We start from the raw sequence: 18,134 nt of genomic DNA on the forward strand, positions 1-18,134 counted from the left end.
GAATTTCAGTTTTTATGGTGACTATAAACTGTGTAAATTAAATTCTGTTGTTCCTAATAAATGCCATAATAATCATAAACAATAAAGAAATGGGTTTTCTAAGAATGGTTATCTATTTTGTGCATCAGAGGCCTCGGTACAGCATCCGCATATGCACACCTGGTGGTCATTTTGATCATTCAGTCACAGATTACTTAAAACTCCATGTAGACTTAATTCTTAATGAGTACTTTCATTCTTCATGAGTTTTTCTCTTGGATTTTTTTTTTTTTTCGTCTCTGTGCTGTGATCTGATTATGTGTGCCATAGAATCTACTTTTTGTTTAGTATATCTCCAACAGTTGACCAAAAGGGGGTGCTAATAGATCAAACAGTCAGATGTGTTGCTTGAAGAGGAAGAGGTTAAGGAGTCTTTTTTTTTTTTTTTTTTTTTTTTTCTGCCATGAATTCAGTCTCAACTCCTAGATTAGATCAGGTAAATAAAAGTTTTTGTATATTGGTGTTATATAACGTGCCAGTATATGTTGCTCTTCGTGGAAGGCAAACTCATGCCTTCTGAATATGGCTGCTTGTCACCTTCTGCTAGGCTTGTGGGTATTCCTTTTGAGATTTCCAGAGCCTCTGTGGATGACATCCTCTTCGGCAAGACTTATGCTTGTGTAGTTAAATAAACAGATCATATGGGTGTCAAATACTGGTTGTTAGCAGACTCTTAAGAACTTCATGTTTAATAATTTTAAAAAGTTGACTACAGATATCCAAAGTTACTAAGGTAAAAGTTTAAGCCAAATGCCTTAATTTCCTTTATCCTAGTGTCACAGAAAATTTCTGTGCTCAACTTTTTGATTACTCCAGTTCAACAGAACTGATTAATGGTATCAGCAGAGCTGGGGTCTCTACTGTCAAAAACGGAAGAACAGACATACGTCCACAGAAGCAAGGAACTCTGCTATCTCCTTGTTCTATAATGGGCTAGGATAGTCAAGACACTATGTACTGGTGTATGTGCTGTACTGAGGACTAAAGAATTTCAAATGCCTTCATAATGGGCCCCTCCATTTGTTCTAGCGGAGTTACAGAATCTATTTGTGACTTTACTGAGTGTAGAAGAGGAGTAACCTCTTCCCATAGAAGACATCCATGTGGGTAGCTGGTCATGGTTTTTCCAAAATAAGCAAAACTTCCTGAATTTTTTGAAGTCTACAAATACAGGGTTTCAGGTGTATTACTAATTCATTCAGTATTACTGAGCTGATGGGAAAGTATTTTGTTTTACAAATGTTTACTAGGATGACCATGTAGAGTACCCTTTGCCAATTTTCTATTCCTCTCTGTCTGTTCAGTATAAAAGAACTTTAAATTTGCTGTGAGATTCTAAAATAACAAGTTGTAACAATAACTCAGTCTGGATATAATGTTCATATCTATAATGCTTCTCTAAAGGACTGTATGTTAGGGAAGAAAAAGTGAGCCTTCCTTTTTGAAAATTCTTATCACTGAAACCCAGAAATGTAATGGAAGTGTCTTGTTTTATAGCAGATCTTAGAATAAACTTCATGCTGAGGTAGGCCATGATTAGACTCATGCTGAAGACAAAATTGTATTATAAACAGTTGTATTCTAAGTGAAATGCAGACATTAGTTTAGTGAAATGATCCTAAATAATAGAAATGATTAAATGATGATAGTGTGAAACAGTTATGCAGGATCTCATAAATCAGATTTAGGGAATTCAAATGCTGAACACATTTGGGAAGGGAAGGGAGGAAATATCACTTTTGTAATTGTAAACTAAATGATGTTTTAAGTGGTGATGGACATACTCCAGGTTCATGCCAAGTTAGTTGTGTTTGTGGAAAGACAAAGATACCTTTGCGTTCGTGTTAATGTTCAAAGAACAAAACAGGTATATTCCATTAATACAGTGACTATATTTAAGAGAGGAAATGTCCTTGAGGAGAAGGGAGTTGGTGCCAGATGCATCTCCAGCAGCCGCAGGCAGGCCTCCTTGTTGGCAGAAATAAAGCCTTCTTAGAGACTAGAAGAACTTGTGTAAGGTTTCCTACAGTCCAAGAAGCTACAGAGTTGATTAGCCTCATACTGAGCGTGTGGGAAAGTACTAGGAAGATCAGAGAGGACATGAGTGACTTTTTAATAAACCTTAATTTTACTTTTGTCTAAGTCACTTTGAGTTTTTTGTTCATTTGTTTTAAAAGGCTAACTATTCTAATAAGCCCCAGCTTTTGCATTTAAAGCTTGTTTGTTCATCAGTAGGGAACTCACTGTAAGAAAAATGCTTACGCAAATCCGCAGTGGAGCTTTGGCCAGCTTGGAGTCTCATCTCACTTTGTTTGATAGATAGTGTGAAGGACGTTTGTCTGATCTGTATTTTGGATGGGAAATTAATGAACCTAGACGCTGGAAAGCTTGATTGTTACGAGCTGTTGTGTCTAAATCTCTCTGTAGATTTTCTGAATTTTAGAATTAAAATACTAATATACTTATTTAAAATATTCTGTGTACAGTAATTTTAAATCAGAGTTTGGTTCATTGTGGAACAGAGTGAGAAATGGGACTTTCTCTTCTTGTGGTGTCAACTTGAGATTTTTGGCTAGGGGAAAAAGAAAGCCAAAGAAGCTGAAAAAGGCAAAATGCGATAACATTAAGCCATGTTGCTTAGAAAGAAAAAAAAGAGAAAAGCAGATTACAGTTCCGGAGGTGAGAAGAAAGGAGAGTCATAATAAGCTGAAATAATGAAAAGTATGTTTTGTACTTCTGCAATTTGGTCTGTCCAAGAAGCCATCTAAAGGTTCAGGGTGTATGTGGGCAAAGTCAAGTATTAATTGGAATTCTTGTGAGAATTGTGTTATTGTTGGGGACAGATTAAAAGGATGAGATGGAATAGTCACTTAAGGTATTTAGATCATACATTCATTAAATTTAAAGGTTAAGTAAGTGTTGTCAAGACTGAATGACTGATTTGTGAGGGAAAATGTGTATGATGATATGATACTTACGATTGTGGGAGTTTCAAAAGAGGCTTATGGAAAGAGCTTAGTGTTTGGCATAGGGGAAACTGTGCAAGGAAACTTGATGAAAATTAAATAAGTTCTCTGAAAAACAGTAACACTTCTATTAATTTTTAAATAGTAATATTTCAGATTGCGTGATATTTTTAAGTTGCTGATATTTCTATGCCCCAGGATACTTTCCTATGAGAGATGGAACAAATGGTAGTACTAAGAGTCTGTAGTCTTTGAAGCAAAGCTGGTGTTTTATGTATTCTTACACAGAGTCCTCCATGAACTTAAGCTTCAAACTCTTTATCTGTCCAAGTACCTGTTTTCAAACAGTTTTCAATTACAAAGTTCTTAAAGAAAATTCTGCCTCCCTTTAATCCAGACCACAGCAATGGATGCATATTTAAGGGAAGAGGGTTACTAATTCCAGGGATAGGTGAACTTTTTCTAAAGTGGTGAAAAGGAGCAGAAATTGACTTGTTAGCAAAAACTGTCTATCTGCCTTTGAAGCAAAAAGCTAAACATCATGGAGAGCTGTAAGGCGGGATGCCTTCCAATTTATCCCATCTGACAGAGACACCTTATGCAAAAACATTAACTCATCCTGTGTGCAGTGTAGTGGTATCGCAGGGAAAGATTCTGCCCACTTTTTATCTGATGGGGTTTTTACAGATACGTGTTTTTCCCTCTCAACTTTAATTGTATGAATTTTTATCTTTTCTGCAACAGCAGAAATTTCCAAAATGAGCAGTTACCTGAGTAAAAAGTATGTCAGATGGCATAATCTGAGTGGAAATAATTTTGGAAGGGCATGACTTTTATGCTTTTTAGAGCTGCTAAATGCTTTTTCATATTAAAAAGCTGGCTCAAACTCAATTTGAAATTTTGTTCAAATTGCATTTATATTACAAAGAAAATGTGTGATTCTGATCAGCCTAATTACTCCAATCCTGGCAAACTCAAACAGTTCATGTTTTCCTCAGACCTTTTTGTAGAGCAAGGAAAAGCTTCTTGATTTATATCACATCTTTTTTCTCTGCAATTCTCTACAGTTTGGTTGTATGATCTTTCTTTGGCTATATATTATGTAATAGAGTAAACACCACATCATGTAGTGTTCTAGAATAATTGTGGGATGCTGTTTTGGTACTAAAATTCCTGAAGAGATGAGGAGATAAACTTTTTTTTACCCATCACAATGTTTTGCCTTGATTGAGGTTGGAAATAATGTGTTTCCCAGCTGCTTGCTTCTGGAAGTCAAGCACTGTGATCCTGTTTTAGGGTAACTTCTCTTTGGTTGCATCTAGAAGCATCTTTTTTAGCATACTGCAGAATTACTGTATCCTTTCTTATGACTTGTTTGATATGTGCAAACTAAAAAATGAGAGTTGTTAAGCCAGAAGTTCTCTAGAACAGAGATTTTGAGGTAACGGAATAGCTATCATCTGGATGTGAAGTTCTTGCATTCCTTGGCTTCCTCAAAAGCTTTGTGTTGTTCTGAGTACCCTTAAAGTTTTTGTCATTTCAGATGCATGTGTTTGTCCATGTCATGAAGTTGTGTGATTCTGTATGCTTTATTTGTTGAGTTCAATTTTCATGACTTAGAGACTTTTTGTTGTTACTGGAAAATTAAAGGTAATTTAGTAGCACGTATTCTATGTTAGGTGTATATATATTGGTGGGAATCTGCATTTGAAGTTAACTGAGCTTTGTCCCAGTTGCTTTGTTTTATAATATTATTGTGACTTACTTTATAGTGACTAATTTCAAATTCCTTTCCAGCGTAACTTTTGCCTCCTCGGAACTTTGCCATGCCAATATTGTCTGAAAATTTAATGCTCATTTAGTTAACAGTCTACATCCAATTGCAGCTGTTCTCCTCTACATAGTATTGTAGTGCTTGTTTCCAAGTGATTGTTTTCATATCTTCAAATGTGGCACTGAAGGATATGGCTCAGTGATGGGACTTTGTATGTCAGGTTGCTGATTGGACTTCATAATTGTGAAGGTCTTTTCCAACCTAGATCGTTCTATGAATCTATGAAATGCAGTGTCACCAGAATCCACATAAACTGGAGAAAGATTTTAATCTGGAAGACACGAGTAGCTGTATGCATCACTGGGACTGTATCCTTAGCTACAGCTTCCATGTTCTCATGTCTAAGTACTTTTGTAAGGTATGCTGTTGGTAATTCTACAGGTTTTGAATGACTGCATGTTAGTTATCCTAGTATCCTTTTTGAAGTAGTGTCTGTTCAGTAGTTACTGTATAGCTGGATGTGGAGATTGTTTTTGTGTTGCACATTTTCTGAGAATCTTGTAATTGTGATTAAAAAGCTGTTCCATTTTTTTTAAGATGGATGGTTTCCTCAAAAGATGGTAGTGTTAAATCACTAGAAGTACAGTCGTAAGCATCCCAAAGGCAAAATCTAAAAGTTCTTTTGCATCTGCAAATATGTCTGGCTTCCCAAGTTGAGTAATCTTCTGAAGAAACTTAAGTGGCTTAGCCCCTGCTTAGTTGTTTGTATTCCTGCACTTTTGTGCCTCGTTTGTTTAAAATGACCTTAATTAAACATGAAGCACACTACTAGCTCAGAGAATTGTGCTTTCTGGCTTGCTTCACTTGCTGTTGCATTGTTTTGCCAAAAGATGATTTGCACTCAAAAGGCCTAATCCTGACATCACTGACATAAAGCAAACTAACAGCAAGTTCTGTTTCTTAATTCAGTGATGTGGGATTGGATTCACTGTTTCCATCTGTACCTTGCAGGTTTAGCAGTTATGCAGAAAGATTAATCATATTTCCTGGAAGCTAATAAGTTGGCCTGTACTGATTTAGTAATGCAGCAAAATGGTTGTGAACTTTCCTTACTCAAAGACAGAAAATTTTGTTTGAATTATTAGCTTAGAGTTTTTGTTCTGTTTGTTGATTTTTCTTTTTGCTTAAAAAAAAAAAAAGTTAATGTTCTCTTTTGAAGTGTAGAACTGGAGCTTTCCCATTACAAATAGGTTTAGGATTTTTTTCTTCTGATGCCATCATTTTAAGGATCAGAGTTCCAGAATACTTGCAGCAGCCTTGTATTTTTCTGTCTGTTCGTGACAAACCAGCTACTGTACATTCATATAGAGCAGTACAGTCCTTGCCACTGGCAGTCTCTCTGTGACAGAGAGCCTGTAGGCTGACATAAAGTGCAGCCTGTTGTGAACTGCTAAGTGGGAGTCTGCCAAAAACTCAGCAGACAGAACTAATTGGGGAGAAAAAGGATTTTTGTGCCCTCATCTCTCCCTCTTCAATTTTTTTTACAAGACGGATATTGTTAAAGTAACTTGTTTATGTAAGATTTGTCTGCCTCTATTTTCTCATTGCATGAATCATTTTTTAACTTCAAGTCTTGCACCGCAGGTCACTGAGCACTTCCACATGGCGGCTGGCACAGAACCAAACTCGAGACACGCAACTCATCACAGTTGATGAAAAATTGGTAAGGGTTTTCTGCTGCATACTGCTATGATACAGCCTTCGGGGTTATTTCTACACAATAGGCATTCAGTATGGTATTCTGCGCTCTTCTAGGAAAGCCATACAAATATGAACTACAAAGCAAAAATCCTAAATACATTTTTTAAAAGGCAGCATTAGTGAAACAAGTATGTGAAGGAAATATGACATTCCAAGTATTAAGCAATATAAAGTGATGAGTATCTTGTTTATTATTACGTTCTGGTCAAGGATCAGTATGAGCTGTAATTTATAGCAAGTTTTCTGTTTTAAATCTGAGTATTTTTCTGTGTAGTGGAATCATACAGAATTTGCCAGCTTCCTAAAATTATCTTCATTAGGACACATATTACAAAATAGTGTGCATAAAGAGGCATGCAAGGTTATTGTTACTATGTACATATACTCTAGCTTTTGAATATGCATGAAGGTTGGATTACAACTAGGAACAAACGCATAACATTCTTCTGCTAATCAGTAGCAGATCAGAAATTTGGCAATCTTTTCTTGTAAGTTCTTCCATAATGTGTGGTCTGTTACTCTAGATGCAACCTGACACTTATGTTTACATTATTCAATAGTATAATTTTTGTAAGACTTATGGAGGGAATGCGTCACAGCAGAAACATGCTTTTCATTGGTTTTCATATCACTTTTGAATCTTCAGGGAAAAAAAATTCCCATCATATGTACCAGACAGTTCATATTGTATCTGCTTGTTTGTAATCCTGAAGCTATGTTAACTACTTACAAACAAGAAGAAATATTTGGGATTTGTATTTTTAAATGGAACATTTGTAGAGATAATTACACATTGAGACAGCTGGAGGTTAACAGATTATTAGAAAAAAATGCGCCTAGTGTGACAACTATGCAGGAGTTTTATTTCTCATAGTTTGTAATTTACATTTAGCAATAATAAATTTCTACCTATCTGTAAATATATTTTTTTTTGTAATTTTTTTGTCTGTATTTAAAAATTTCTAACATCATTCTAGGTTCAAAAATAAGGGAAAAAATACTTTATTTTAGCTAGGATGGTTATCTTGCTAATCTTATTGCATAACTTGGGTTTCAGGAAGTTTCATTTAATATGCGGGAGTTCATGAGTCACTATGTAAATAAGATGCACCATGTCAATAGACCTACATTTCCCTAAACATATTATAAATTAAATTTAATTATTGTAACACTGTTCTTTAATGTATAAAAGAATCTAAGTAGAATATTTATAATACCTGAATTTACACCATCAGATTTCCCTATTGTGACCTCCAATGATGAATACGTAAATCTGAAAGAGACTGCAGTGCAAAGGCAGACCCACAAAATAGATAATCTTTTATCTTCCATTTTATAGTTACATGAACATTATCCTAAGGTAAAGTTTTGCATTACCTTGTCTGTCTAGCAATGAAAGTTTATCCTTATGGTTGAGTTAAAGTGCAGTTTAAAGTTGAAATGCAACTGTCTGTTCTCTCAGTATTAGTGTAAATGAATTGTAAATGGCATGGTTGGCTCTAACATCTCTGTATGTTCTTATCGAGTTGAAGGCACTCATAGTCATTGGGATGTTTTTGAGGTCTGATGTTAGTAGCCATTGGATCATTTTCAAGTCCACTGTTTGCTTGTCATTTGTAGAAACATGTAAACTAAATGGTTGTTTAATCCCCAGCTATTTTGAATATTAGGTTAAATGTCAGATTGAAGGGATTTTCCTGTAATAATTTGCACAGAAGTGTACATTCTGGGTGCACAAGTATTTTCGCCCAGATTCTTGGGCCTGAAACAAAATTATATCAAATTAGAGTAAATTTTCTAAAGTTTCATTTCAATATTTAGATAAAGTTTTGAATATTTATTCCTAGTACCATAAAATGTCCAATAGTTGATATTAATAAGCAAAACCACATATCCCATTAGAAAAGAGGGCCTTCACAAAGAGGTTTAACGTGGTTTTCACCTTTTTCGGGATTTTCAGAATTTATCTAGGTATGTGTTAAACCTTGTGTCTAAATAGAGTGCTATATTAATATGTTTTAGATTTTTTCAGCATATTTCCTAATTTTAATTAACATTACATTACAAGTAATTTAATAGGTAATTTTTAAAATGACATTGTGAAGTATAATAAAACTACTATTTCTCTGCAAGTTGCAATTAAACAGTATTTAAAACAATATTTAATTTTAAAAAACCTTCCTTTTTCTTACTGCCAGGCATCTATATTTGGAAGTCATTAAATTATATTTTGATGAATTTGTTAGCCTTTTTATATATCTATATCTATATCTATATATACAATATAGTATGCATATTTCAAGTCTGACATCACCTTACAGGTAGTTTTTGTATGTATCAGAAGATGCAGGAATGGGCAGAAAATGTGATATGATTCTCCATTTGCTGTATTCCTTCTGTAACTCATGTTTGGAAATTGATCTCCTCTATGAGTTGATGATTACAAGGCTAATATAGAGTAACATTGTGGCTAATACAGACTTCTAATTCGTTATTGTAATTGAGTCTATGTTCATTACTTTTGTGACTTCGTATTCCTACATGAGCATGCACTTAACTAGAACCTGATTGACAGGGATTCCTTTGAATTAGCTAGAATCTGCTTGAATCCAAAAGGAACAAAATACTCCTTCTCTTGGAAAACGCAAATGAAATAGAAGGGGGAAAACAGTCATAACATAAGCAGTAGCCAGTTGCCTTCTTCTTGCAGTCCAGCATGTGTTGAATAAGAGAAAAGTTAGTTCTATTGAAATAGTGAAAAATGAATTTGAAATAAGTACAGGACTGTCGATACTACAAAAAAAATGGGATTTCTCAATGCTATTTGCTCAGTTTATGTAGAACACATTCAAAAACCAGTATCTTTGCCTGAATTATTGGTTGTTTTTTGTGAGTGTTAAATAAAATGATTTTAGTGAGCAGCTAAATCCAAGTAGTGTAATAAAAGTTGAACAAAGCTAAACAAAAATATAGTTCTTGTGTCGTATTTTGAATCTCTGGCCATGAATTAGGTCATATTCCAAGAGTCTGGACAAATAGCTGGGTGAAAAGTAATCTCAAGACCCTGCTTGCATTAGGAAATATGGCTTATAGAGGACAAAGGCTGTTGGCAACAAATTTCCCTCAGGTAGTGTTCTGAAAAATTTAACTGTTTGTGTGTATTAAGTAACTTGATTTCCTAGGCTTTTGGTCTTGAAAATGAATTTCAAAATTGAAAAAAAAAAAAAAAAAAAAAATCATTAATTTTTTGTTTATTTGTGACTCCATTTTCAGTCAGCATAAATACATTACCTGTGAATTTCCAAACAGAATGTATAGAGTTGCAATAAAAATTTGATCCTGTTTCTTTTCCAGACTTTTATAAGATCTCCCTTGCCAGAAAGAAGTACCCTCTTCTTCACAATCATACCTTTCTCTTGTCATTGCTTTTTGCCAGTACATACATTTGTGAACAACTGCTGTCAAGAATGAAGTACAGAAAAGAGTAAAATTTCATCAAGTCTCTACTTAAGACTTGAGAACATCTTGAGAACTCACAAAGTATTGCAAGTACTGCCATCAAACCAGTCTGATGGATTAGTTTCAATGATTTGACAGCAAGGTCAAATACCTAGTTTTATGGTTTTGTTGCTATCTTTCTTATGTTTGGAAAAAAAAAAAAAAACATCAAAAATTAAAATAAATTTTCTAACTTTTATGCACGTTAACTATACAATATATTTTATGAGGATTGTTCTGAAAATAATGCCTCATATTTTATGATGTTGGCCCACAACATCAGAGGCAGATGTTGGTGGTATAGCAATAGAGACTGAACCTCCCCACTGTTGTTCCAGTACGTTTTACTGCTGTGCAACGGATGGCAGTAGAAGAGCAGTCTGACATAGCAGTGTCTGACATGGAAGTGCATGTGAAGCTAAGTTGTGTCACTGAACTTCTGCATGTGGAAAAGAGTGGCATCCACTGACATTCATGAACACTTGCTGAACATTGTGTGAGTGTTGCTGAATGACCAAGTAGTGGATGTGAGCAGAGTGAGGTGATGGGTGGTGCATTTTGGCAGTGGTGACAGTAGATCACCTCCGCTGGTGCAGATGTTTTGAGTGTGGCATGCAGGCTCTTGTTCTTTGCTAACAAAAATGTGTAGCTAATGATGGTGATAGTGCTGAGAAAGTGTTTTGCAGCTAAGGATTTGCTCTATCCAATAGTGTTATTGTGCTCTTTGTATCTTTTGTTTCTGTGGAAATAAATAGGAGGCATTACTTTTGGAATGACCCACATGTATGTGGCCCAAGACAATTCCTCTTCACTCAGTGTTGCCCAGGCAACCCAAAAATTGGACACCCACAGCCTAGACACTTCTGTGTCTGTTACCCCCAAATATTTATCACTAAATGGACTTTTCTGTGGTGGCTGAACGATACCAATGTTAGAACAATATTTCAAAATTCGCAGAACTCGCAGAAAATAACCTTTGCATCTCAATAGCAGCATATTTCACCAGTAACATACATGCTGTGGCTCAAAAAACAAAAATGAAAGCAAAGCGAAGTTGAAGAGTTTGGTTACTTGAGAGATTCTAGGAATATTGTGGAACAGTTGTTACGGATCAGCTGTTAGTTCTAGCCACGTTACGGATGTTTATATTTTGTATAAAGCCAAGATGAGATAGAATGGATTGCTGCACAGAGTTAAACGTTCAAAAAGAGTACTATCAAGTGCAGTTGAAATGGTACAAAAATGTTTATGCAGCATGGCAGGAGTATATAGGGACAGGTTGTGTTACAGGCATGGCAGGCTAACTGCAGTAATGCAACTGATACTTCAACTGCTGTCCTATAATTATTGTTTTTGTTTTTTTTTTCTATACTGTGAATTTTTCATCATTGGTTCAGATGTTTTGTTACTGAAGATCAGTAGAGGGCCGATTTCCTTCTCATTGTAGACAGATTTCTACATAACTGTTGTTGAAGATACCTTGTGTGCTACGCTATATGTTAAATTTGGTACAGAAAATATGTCTGATTTTTCAGGGTCATACTTTTCAGATTGTGTTCAAGAGAGTAGTCAGGGCTGTATACTGCAGCAGCCTACACCAAAACAAGTGTTGTGAAATGGGGACCAGGAGTCTGAGTAGCTTCCTTGTTGTTGTCCATCAGTAACAAATAGTGTCTGTTGTGTTTAGTATGGGATAATCCAGGACCAACAGTGTATCAGTAGGATTCTCAGAGGACAGACATCTTAAGGGGAAAAAAACACGCATGGACATTCAGTAACCAGTTGCAGAAATAGTTTGGTTCATTTTTTCTGGAAGGCTGCATTATTAGCAATCATCACAGTATTTTCAGAATGAAGCCATCTTGTACACATTCATCCAAATCCCAAAGATGCTTGAGGCATGGAAAATAGTGAAATTTTACATTCTGAGTTTGAACGATGATACATGGACTTATATATATATCTTATAATTAACAGAGATGATACTGCAGCTCAAAATAAAATATACAAATAAGTGAAAAATAGCCTGAAATGATGAAACTCTATCACATATCAATCTGATAGTCTACATTGCTGTGAAATAAAGGACATAGCAAATAAAACCTTAGCATGCTTTGCAAAGTGTGATCATTCCTAACAGCCTTTCCCAAGAACCAAGGGTATATGCTATGCTTTACTCTGAAAAACAATGCAGTGATGTGTCGTAAAATTACATGTGCGACAGTGTGACATTGCGTTTGAGGATTGCTTATAGGAGCTGTTTTTGCAACTCAGTGAAGAGAGGTACTTGGCAAAGTATGCATTTATTAAAGGCAGGATGACTATATTTTCTTTCCTTGAAACTACTATTCAGCCAAGAATTCTCCAAGCATTACTGTGTTAATAAGCGTACAGTGGATGTTCTGTTTGTTTGTTTGTTTGTTTCTTATACTGTTAACTCCTTACAGGTTATTTCTTAAGGGTGAGTTCAAGCTGTTCCTAAAGCGTTTTGATAGGATGGAAGAATTTAGAATGATCTTTTCTTCATTTAATCCACTCTAACTGCAGTATTTATTCAACTGGTTACCATAAAGAATTGAATTTAGGACGGCATTCCTCTTAGGTGAGGAATGTAGCTTAGAGAATTTTGTGTGCCTTGTGTGTACAGTCTGTGATGTGGCAAAGTTTTATTCAAAAAATAGGTACCTTGATGGCAGTCTCTGGATTTCAGGTGGAGATATTGCTATTATTATGTTTTTCCTCTTTTCTTTTTCCCCCTAAACTTCATTCTTGTAGGTTGTATTTCTTCTGTTTGTTTTTTTCCTCAATTAGATCAACAGCTTCCATAAATCTGAAATACTCCCAGAAAGCAGAAGTATTGCTTTCTTTCAGTACAAGTGAAATATTCAAGAGAAAGCTTAATGTTCACAGATAAAAATACAAATGCGTCTGCTTTAATCACAAATATTTAATTAAAGTATCGGCTTGCATTGAATTAAATACTCAAACTCTTTTACTCTTTATAGTCACTGTTAGTTTGTGTGTCTGAGGTCTTTATTGCAAAATATAATCTTTAAAAACATTGCTTTTCTTTTTCTTTTTTTCTTAGTGAAGTCTAACGGTGTTACTCTGGGGAGAAAAAAAAAGCCTTGGATGTCATGTTGATATGATGTTTAATATTTAAAGGTTTTAATAGTTCTGAGAAGAGCAATAATCCTTCTCATTTCATGTATATCATAGTGGTTTACCAGAGTAATGTGTTTATTTCTAGACATAGATAGTTTAAATAACTTGGCAGTTTCTTTTGTAGTTTTGTCTGGTAGTTACATTTGATCTTGAGTGCTATACAGTCTCAGGTGTGTGTAGCTACAGATAATGTAGCTATATATACATTTTCAACACTGCTAGTTCCCTATGTTTTGCTGTTTGGCAATTAAATCGTTCTTCCATTCTAGCTGTTCTAGCTCAGTTCAGTCTATACTGCTTGCTGCAACTCTTTTTTTTAAGCAGTTACAGTTTGATCAAGGTTGCAGTGGTTTAGAAAACCTGGTTGGCTAGATACCAACAGACAGCTTTGTGTAAGAATGTCTGCAGGCAACGATTTACTACCATAGATGAAGAAAGTTCCTATGACTTTAAGCAGTGAGAGAAGCTAAGGAAACTCTATTTGAACTTACTGCCTTTTAAGAGCAATAAATACTGCTATATGAGTAAACAGTAGTTTGATTTATTTTTTCATTTTAGATAACTATATTTTGCAGATAGCCCAGAACTTAGTGTAAAGTGATCACAGTTATAACAATGTGCTGCAATTGCATCATCATCCCTGTATAGGTATACTTCTTTTTAGAATAGGGCAAATGATTTGGGTTTCTTCCTCTGAGTGCCTTTTCTTTGTGTGCATGACAGTGCTATCTGTGTTGGATATTGAAAGGAGGAGTGTCTGAGATTGAAGTTATACAACCTCCTAACATCTCGAGTGTCTGTTTTGTCTGGACTTCCTTCATGCAGCATTCTTGTGCAGAAATTTCAAGGCCTTAGTCTGGGAGCATTGGGTCAAAGAATATTTCTCTTTGAAGGGTATGCAGGAGGTTTTTTGTTTCATTACATAGTATTTTATTTTCTATCAAAGAATACTCTTTCTGAAGAGCTTGCTACAATGGCTGTTCAGAACAAATTAAAGGAATAGCATTGTGCTATGTTTAGTTTGTCTGGTTTCCAACAGGTTATTCAACTTGCAAATGCTTGTTTGGTTTTCTAAGTCCAAATATGTAAGCATCACTGCTAGTAAGAACAAAAGTAAGCTCTTGATATAGTTTAGTAATCAAGAGGCATAAAGCAGTAACTTCCTTTTCAGAACTGTTTTGTGAAGTAGTTTTCCTTTTCAGAGGCTAGGTCATATTTTCAGGTTCTCACAAACAGTGCCATTACTTCTGGCTTGTCTGGAATACTTAAATAGTAACCCCTGTTATGAAATATTTTGGTAGATAACAAGAATTCTTCTTGTCTTGAGAGAAGTAGCAAGTAAACAAGTTGTTGTAATGCCATTGTTTTCCTGTTCACTGAAATATCTCTTTCTGCATAAATCCAAGTTTCTGTAAATAAGATACAAGTCCTTCTTACTATCTAAGAAAGTCCTGCTTGCAGACTTGAAAGCTGTTTCTAGTTGTGAAGTTCTAGCTGAACTGCTTTATTAAGAAAGAAAAGAAAAAGTTTTCCGTGTCTGGAAGGGAAAACTGCATCCCTGTAATCCCATGGGAATCCTAGAACATCTTAGGCAGGAGCAGGAGAGGACAGGTATGCTGCAGTAGAGTTTGGTGCTTCTTCAGTACATGTTTCAACTCAGATCATCAATGATGAAATGTAAAGAGATGGTCTTCCAATTATAGACATCTTATTAAGTGCCTTTGAACCACCCTATGGCTGCTTTCTCAAATTATGGATGTTAAACTGTGAGTGAGGATGTGGACCATAGAGAAAGGATCTGATGTTCAGACCATGGAGTTTTTTTAATTCATGTGTTGTGAAGCACTCTCAGGAAGTTGCTCTGTTTTGACATATTCAATTCTATGCATTCCATAGTGCCCATCTGTTTGCGTTTTGTGCAAAAGAACACCTTTGCTTGATGAGTAAATAACTTTTATTCTATTATTCATTAGCCTGAAGATTGGGTTAAGAAATGAGAAGAACATGAATTGTAAGGAATTTCTACCAAGTGCTGCCTAACAAAGCCATGACAAAGACATACAGAATTAATAGTGTATCTTTTTCTTGAGATACTATTAATATGCTGCAAATGTTAAAAATAAAAAATAAGAATACGATGAGTAATTCCTATTACCAACGCATGAAGAAGTGGACAGTGTTTCTTTACAGACTTGGCTTGGATGTGTATTCATGTTAAAAAAAAAACAAAAAACAAAAAACCCCACTTTTTTAGTGCAAACCAGCATCATTATTATCCATCATGTATTTGAAAGTTTTCATTGAGTAACATGTTAACTGGACAGAACCTTTTTAAAGATGAAATGTAGTCAGCACTCATATTTTATTCTTTATTGTTCTGTTTTTTATTTTTTCTTAGGGGAACACATTTTTGCCACCATGCCAGTTCCGTTCAAAAGCATTCCTGGATCAACTAATTCTGGCTGTCTGATAAGTCAGAGGCTGAATATCATCTGTATTGCCTGTTTCAAAAGAATAAAAAATCTTACTGTTTTATCACTGTTCAGTAAACATAATTGCACATTGTATTCTCCTTTGATTTTTTTTCCCCTACAGTGATAGAATACTTAAAAGAAAGCTGCAATGAATCAAAATGAATCACTGAATTTGAATACCAAGCTTTTTATCTTAATGACAGGTTTCAGTATTATATTAGAAGGTAGAAGACCATGATTTTCTGCCCTGTAAGTAACCTTAAAGGCTAAGACCTACAGGCCTATGCACAAATTACAACAAACTTCTAGATAGAGCAGATGAACAAAAGAGCTTGTAAAATAACAGTAACACATACTATTTATGATCCTGCTTTTTACAGAAAGGTTGCAGAATGCTTGCATTTTAATCATACAGATAAATTTAAAGAAATTGCCTTTGTCCACTGGTGTTCAGCCACTTATTTAAGGATTATGATTAAAAAGTTGAAGCCCCATAAACCCACCAGGAAATAATGAATCTGTTACTGTTCAAAAAGATCTTTCTAAAACACACTGAAGACTTAAAAGCTGTGTGCACTAATTAACAAAATATAGGAGCATTTAAGCTGTTAATAGCCACGGCATCCCTGATGCATAGACCTTCCTATGGTAGCGCTGCATAACAGTTCTCTATTGTGCATCTCTTTAACGAGGGTAACTGTGTCCCTTCTTTTTTTGCTTCACTACCTGCTGTGTATGGAAATTGTGTACACTATTTAGCACCTCCTTTCAACTTTTGAAGTCCATGCATATTACATAGAAGCATTACATCTTGCATTAGGGTAAGGAACAGCTTTTAACAGGTCTGGCTTTCTTCTAACTTCTTAAATGCAACTTCTCAAAGCATGCACAAACAAGGGATCTTGCTCTGAATTTGCATTTCTTGACTGGGGATTTTCTTTCTGTTTTTCTCCCCTGTGTCTCAAACCACTAGTTACTTTGTGACAGAGATCACAGAAATCACTAATTATAAAGAAGATGTAAAGAAAAGAGAACATGCATCACAATGGAAGCAGGCATTGGCTTACAGGAACTCAGGGTTTCTGGATATTGTTCCTAGTAGCAAACTGTGCACTACTGTGACAGTATTGTCAGATTAAAGTTTGAAACAGTACTTTTTGCTTCCTCCATGCAAACCTTTGATGAAAAGAAGAATATATATATGTATATTTAATTACATTTATAATTAAGAATATATATATATATTTTTGAATAAAATCTGCATTGTTACTAAAATTTTAACCCTTTAAGTTAAATCCTCTATATGTGTTCCACAGCTACAATTAAGGAGGGAGTAAACAGGTAGCTAGGAAGTGAAACAAAAGGAACACTGGAGTGCACAATAATGGAATTCTTTTAAATTTTTTAGGTATGCTGTGCCCTAGCTACCAGCCAAGGGAGACTGCTAGCTAATTAAATTGAATCACCATAGCTGTTTCGTACACTGGAGTGATGTTGTTTACAGCCTCATTGTAAGAAATTTCACTGGAGTTATCAAGTCTTAAAATTTTGGCATGCATTAGAATTTGAACTTGGCATCTCAGGTTTTAAGGTATTTGCTGTTCAAATTATGAATTGGCTCTGTAAAATTCCAGGTTCAAAACAGCAATTGCAGTGTTTATTTGAAAGTAGTACCCCAGTTCACTGTCAGCCTTTGAATGCTGTTATCCCCTGGATCTTTTGCGTCTTGAACAGATAAGGTAGTTTTTGCACAAAACTGCAAGAATGCACGGCAGCCATACATCTCACACAAACGAGAGCACTTCCCCTCCATGCATGGGTACAGATAGCTTTTAGTGAATGTTAAAAGTAAGGACTTTGCTAAAACAGCTTTGGAAGCACACAGAGAATGCAGAAAATATTGCCAATGTCCCTGGATTGTTGGCCAGGACTTTTAGTGTTTGTGATTGAAACTTCTTTTTATATACTAGAAGGCTTTCTAAGTGCAGGTAAACTAAGACTGCCTCTCCTTTAATTTGAAAGTTTATGGTCTAAAAATGCTGCTGTTGTCTTATTCTTAACTACTTGCTGATTTTTTGCTGTTCTTAATTTAAGGATTGTGAAGCTTTAAAAAATTGTTGACTGTAGAAGCAAGGTATTTTTAGATACCTTACAAACATTAACAATAAACAAGCCAGTTGCTTGTGTGTGTATCAGCAAAAGATTTACTTAAATAAGCTTTGAATGAATTCTAGATAGTATGTGCTATGTAAAACTTACCATGTTGTAGGAAAAAGTAGTTTATAGAGTCTGCTATAAATAATTCAGAGGCTTTTTTTACCTGTTGTTCTGGATAAGCACTTTGTTTATAATTTTCTTAATCTAAAGAGTGTAATGACCACATTGAAGTCTCAGATCATTACTAGACGCAACATCTACTTTTATAAAATATATTATTCTTCCAGTTTTCCTCTCTTG

General features: G+C 35.1%; 1 protein-coding gene across 1 annotated transcript in view; it reads left to right on the forward strand.

Annotated features, from left to right (window-relative positions):
* Positions 1-18,134, forward strand: part of NDUFS4 (NADH:ubiquinone oxidoreductase subunit S4) — a 45,537-nt gene that overhangs the window by 14,118 nt on the left and 13,285 nt on the right. The window contains exon 2 of the mRNA XM_085213054.1: positions 6,424-6,502. Coding sequence (XP_085069180.1) covers positions 6,424-6,502 — 79 coding nt within the window. The remainder of the gene's footprint in view (positions 1-6,423; positions 6,503-18,134) is intronic.

The sequence above is a fragment of the Meleagris gallopavo genome, chromosome Z, assembly GCF_905368555.1.
Source record: "Meleagris gallopavo chromosome Z, MGAL_WU_HG_1.1, whole genome shotgun sequence".
NCBI lineage: Eukaryota > Metazoa > Chordata > Aves > Galliformes > Phasianidae > Meleagris > Meleagris gallopavo.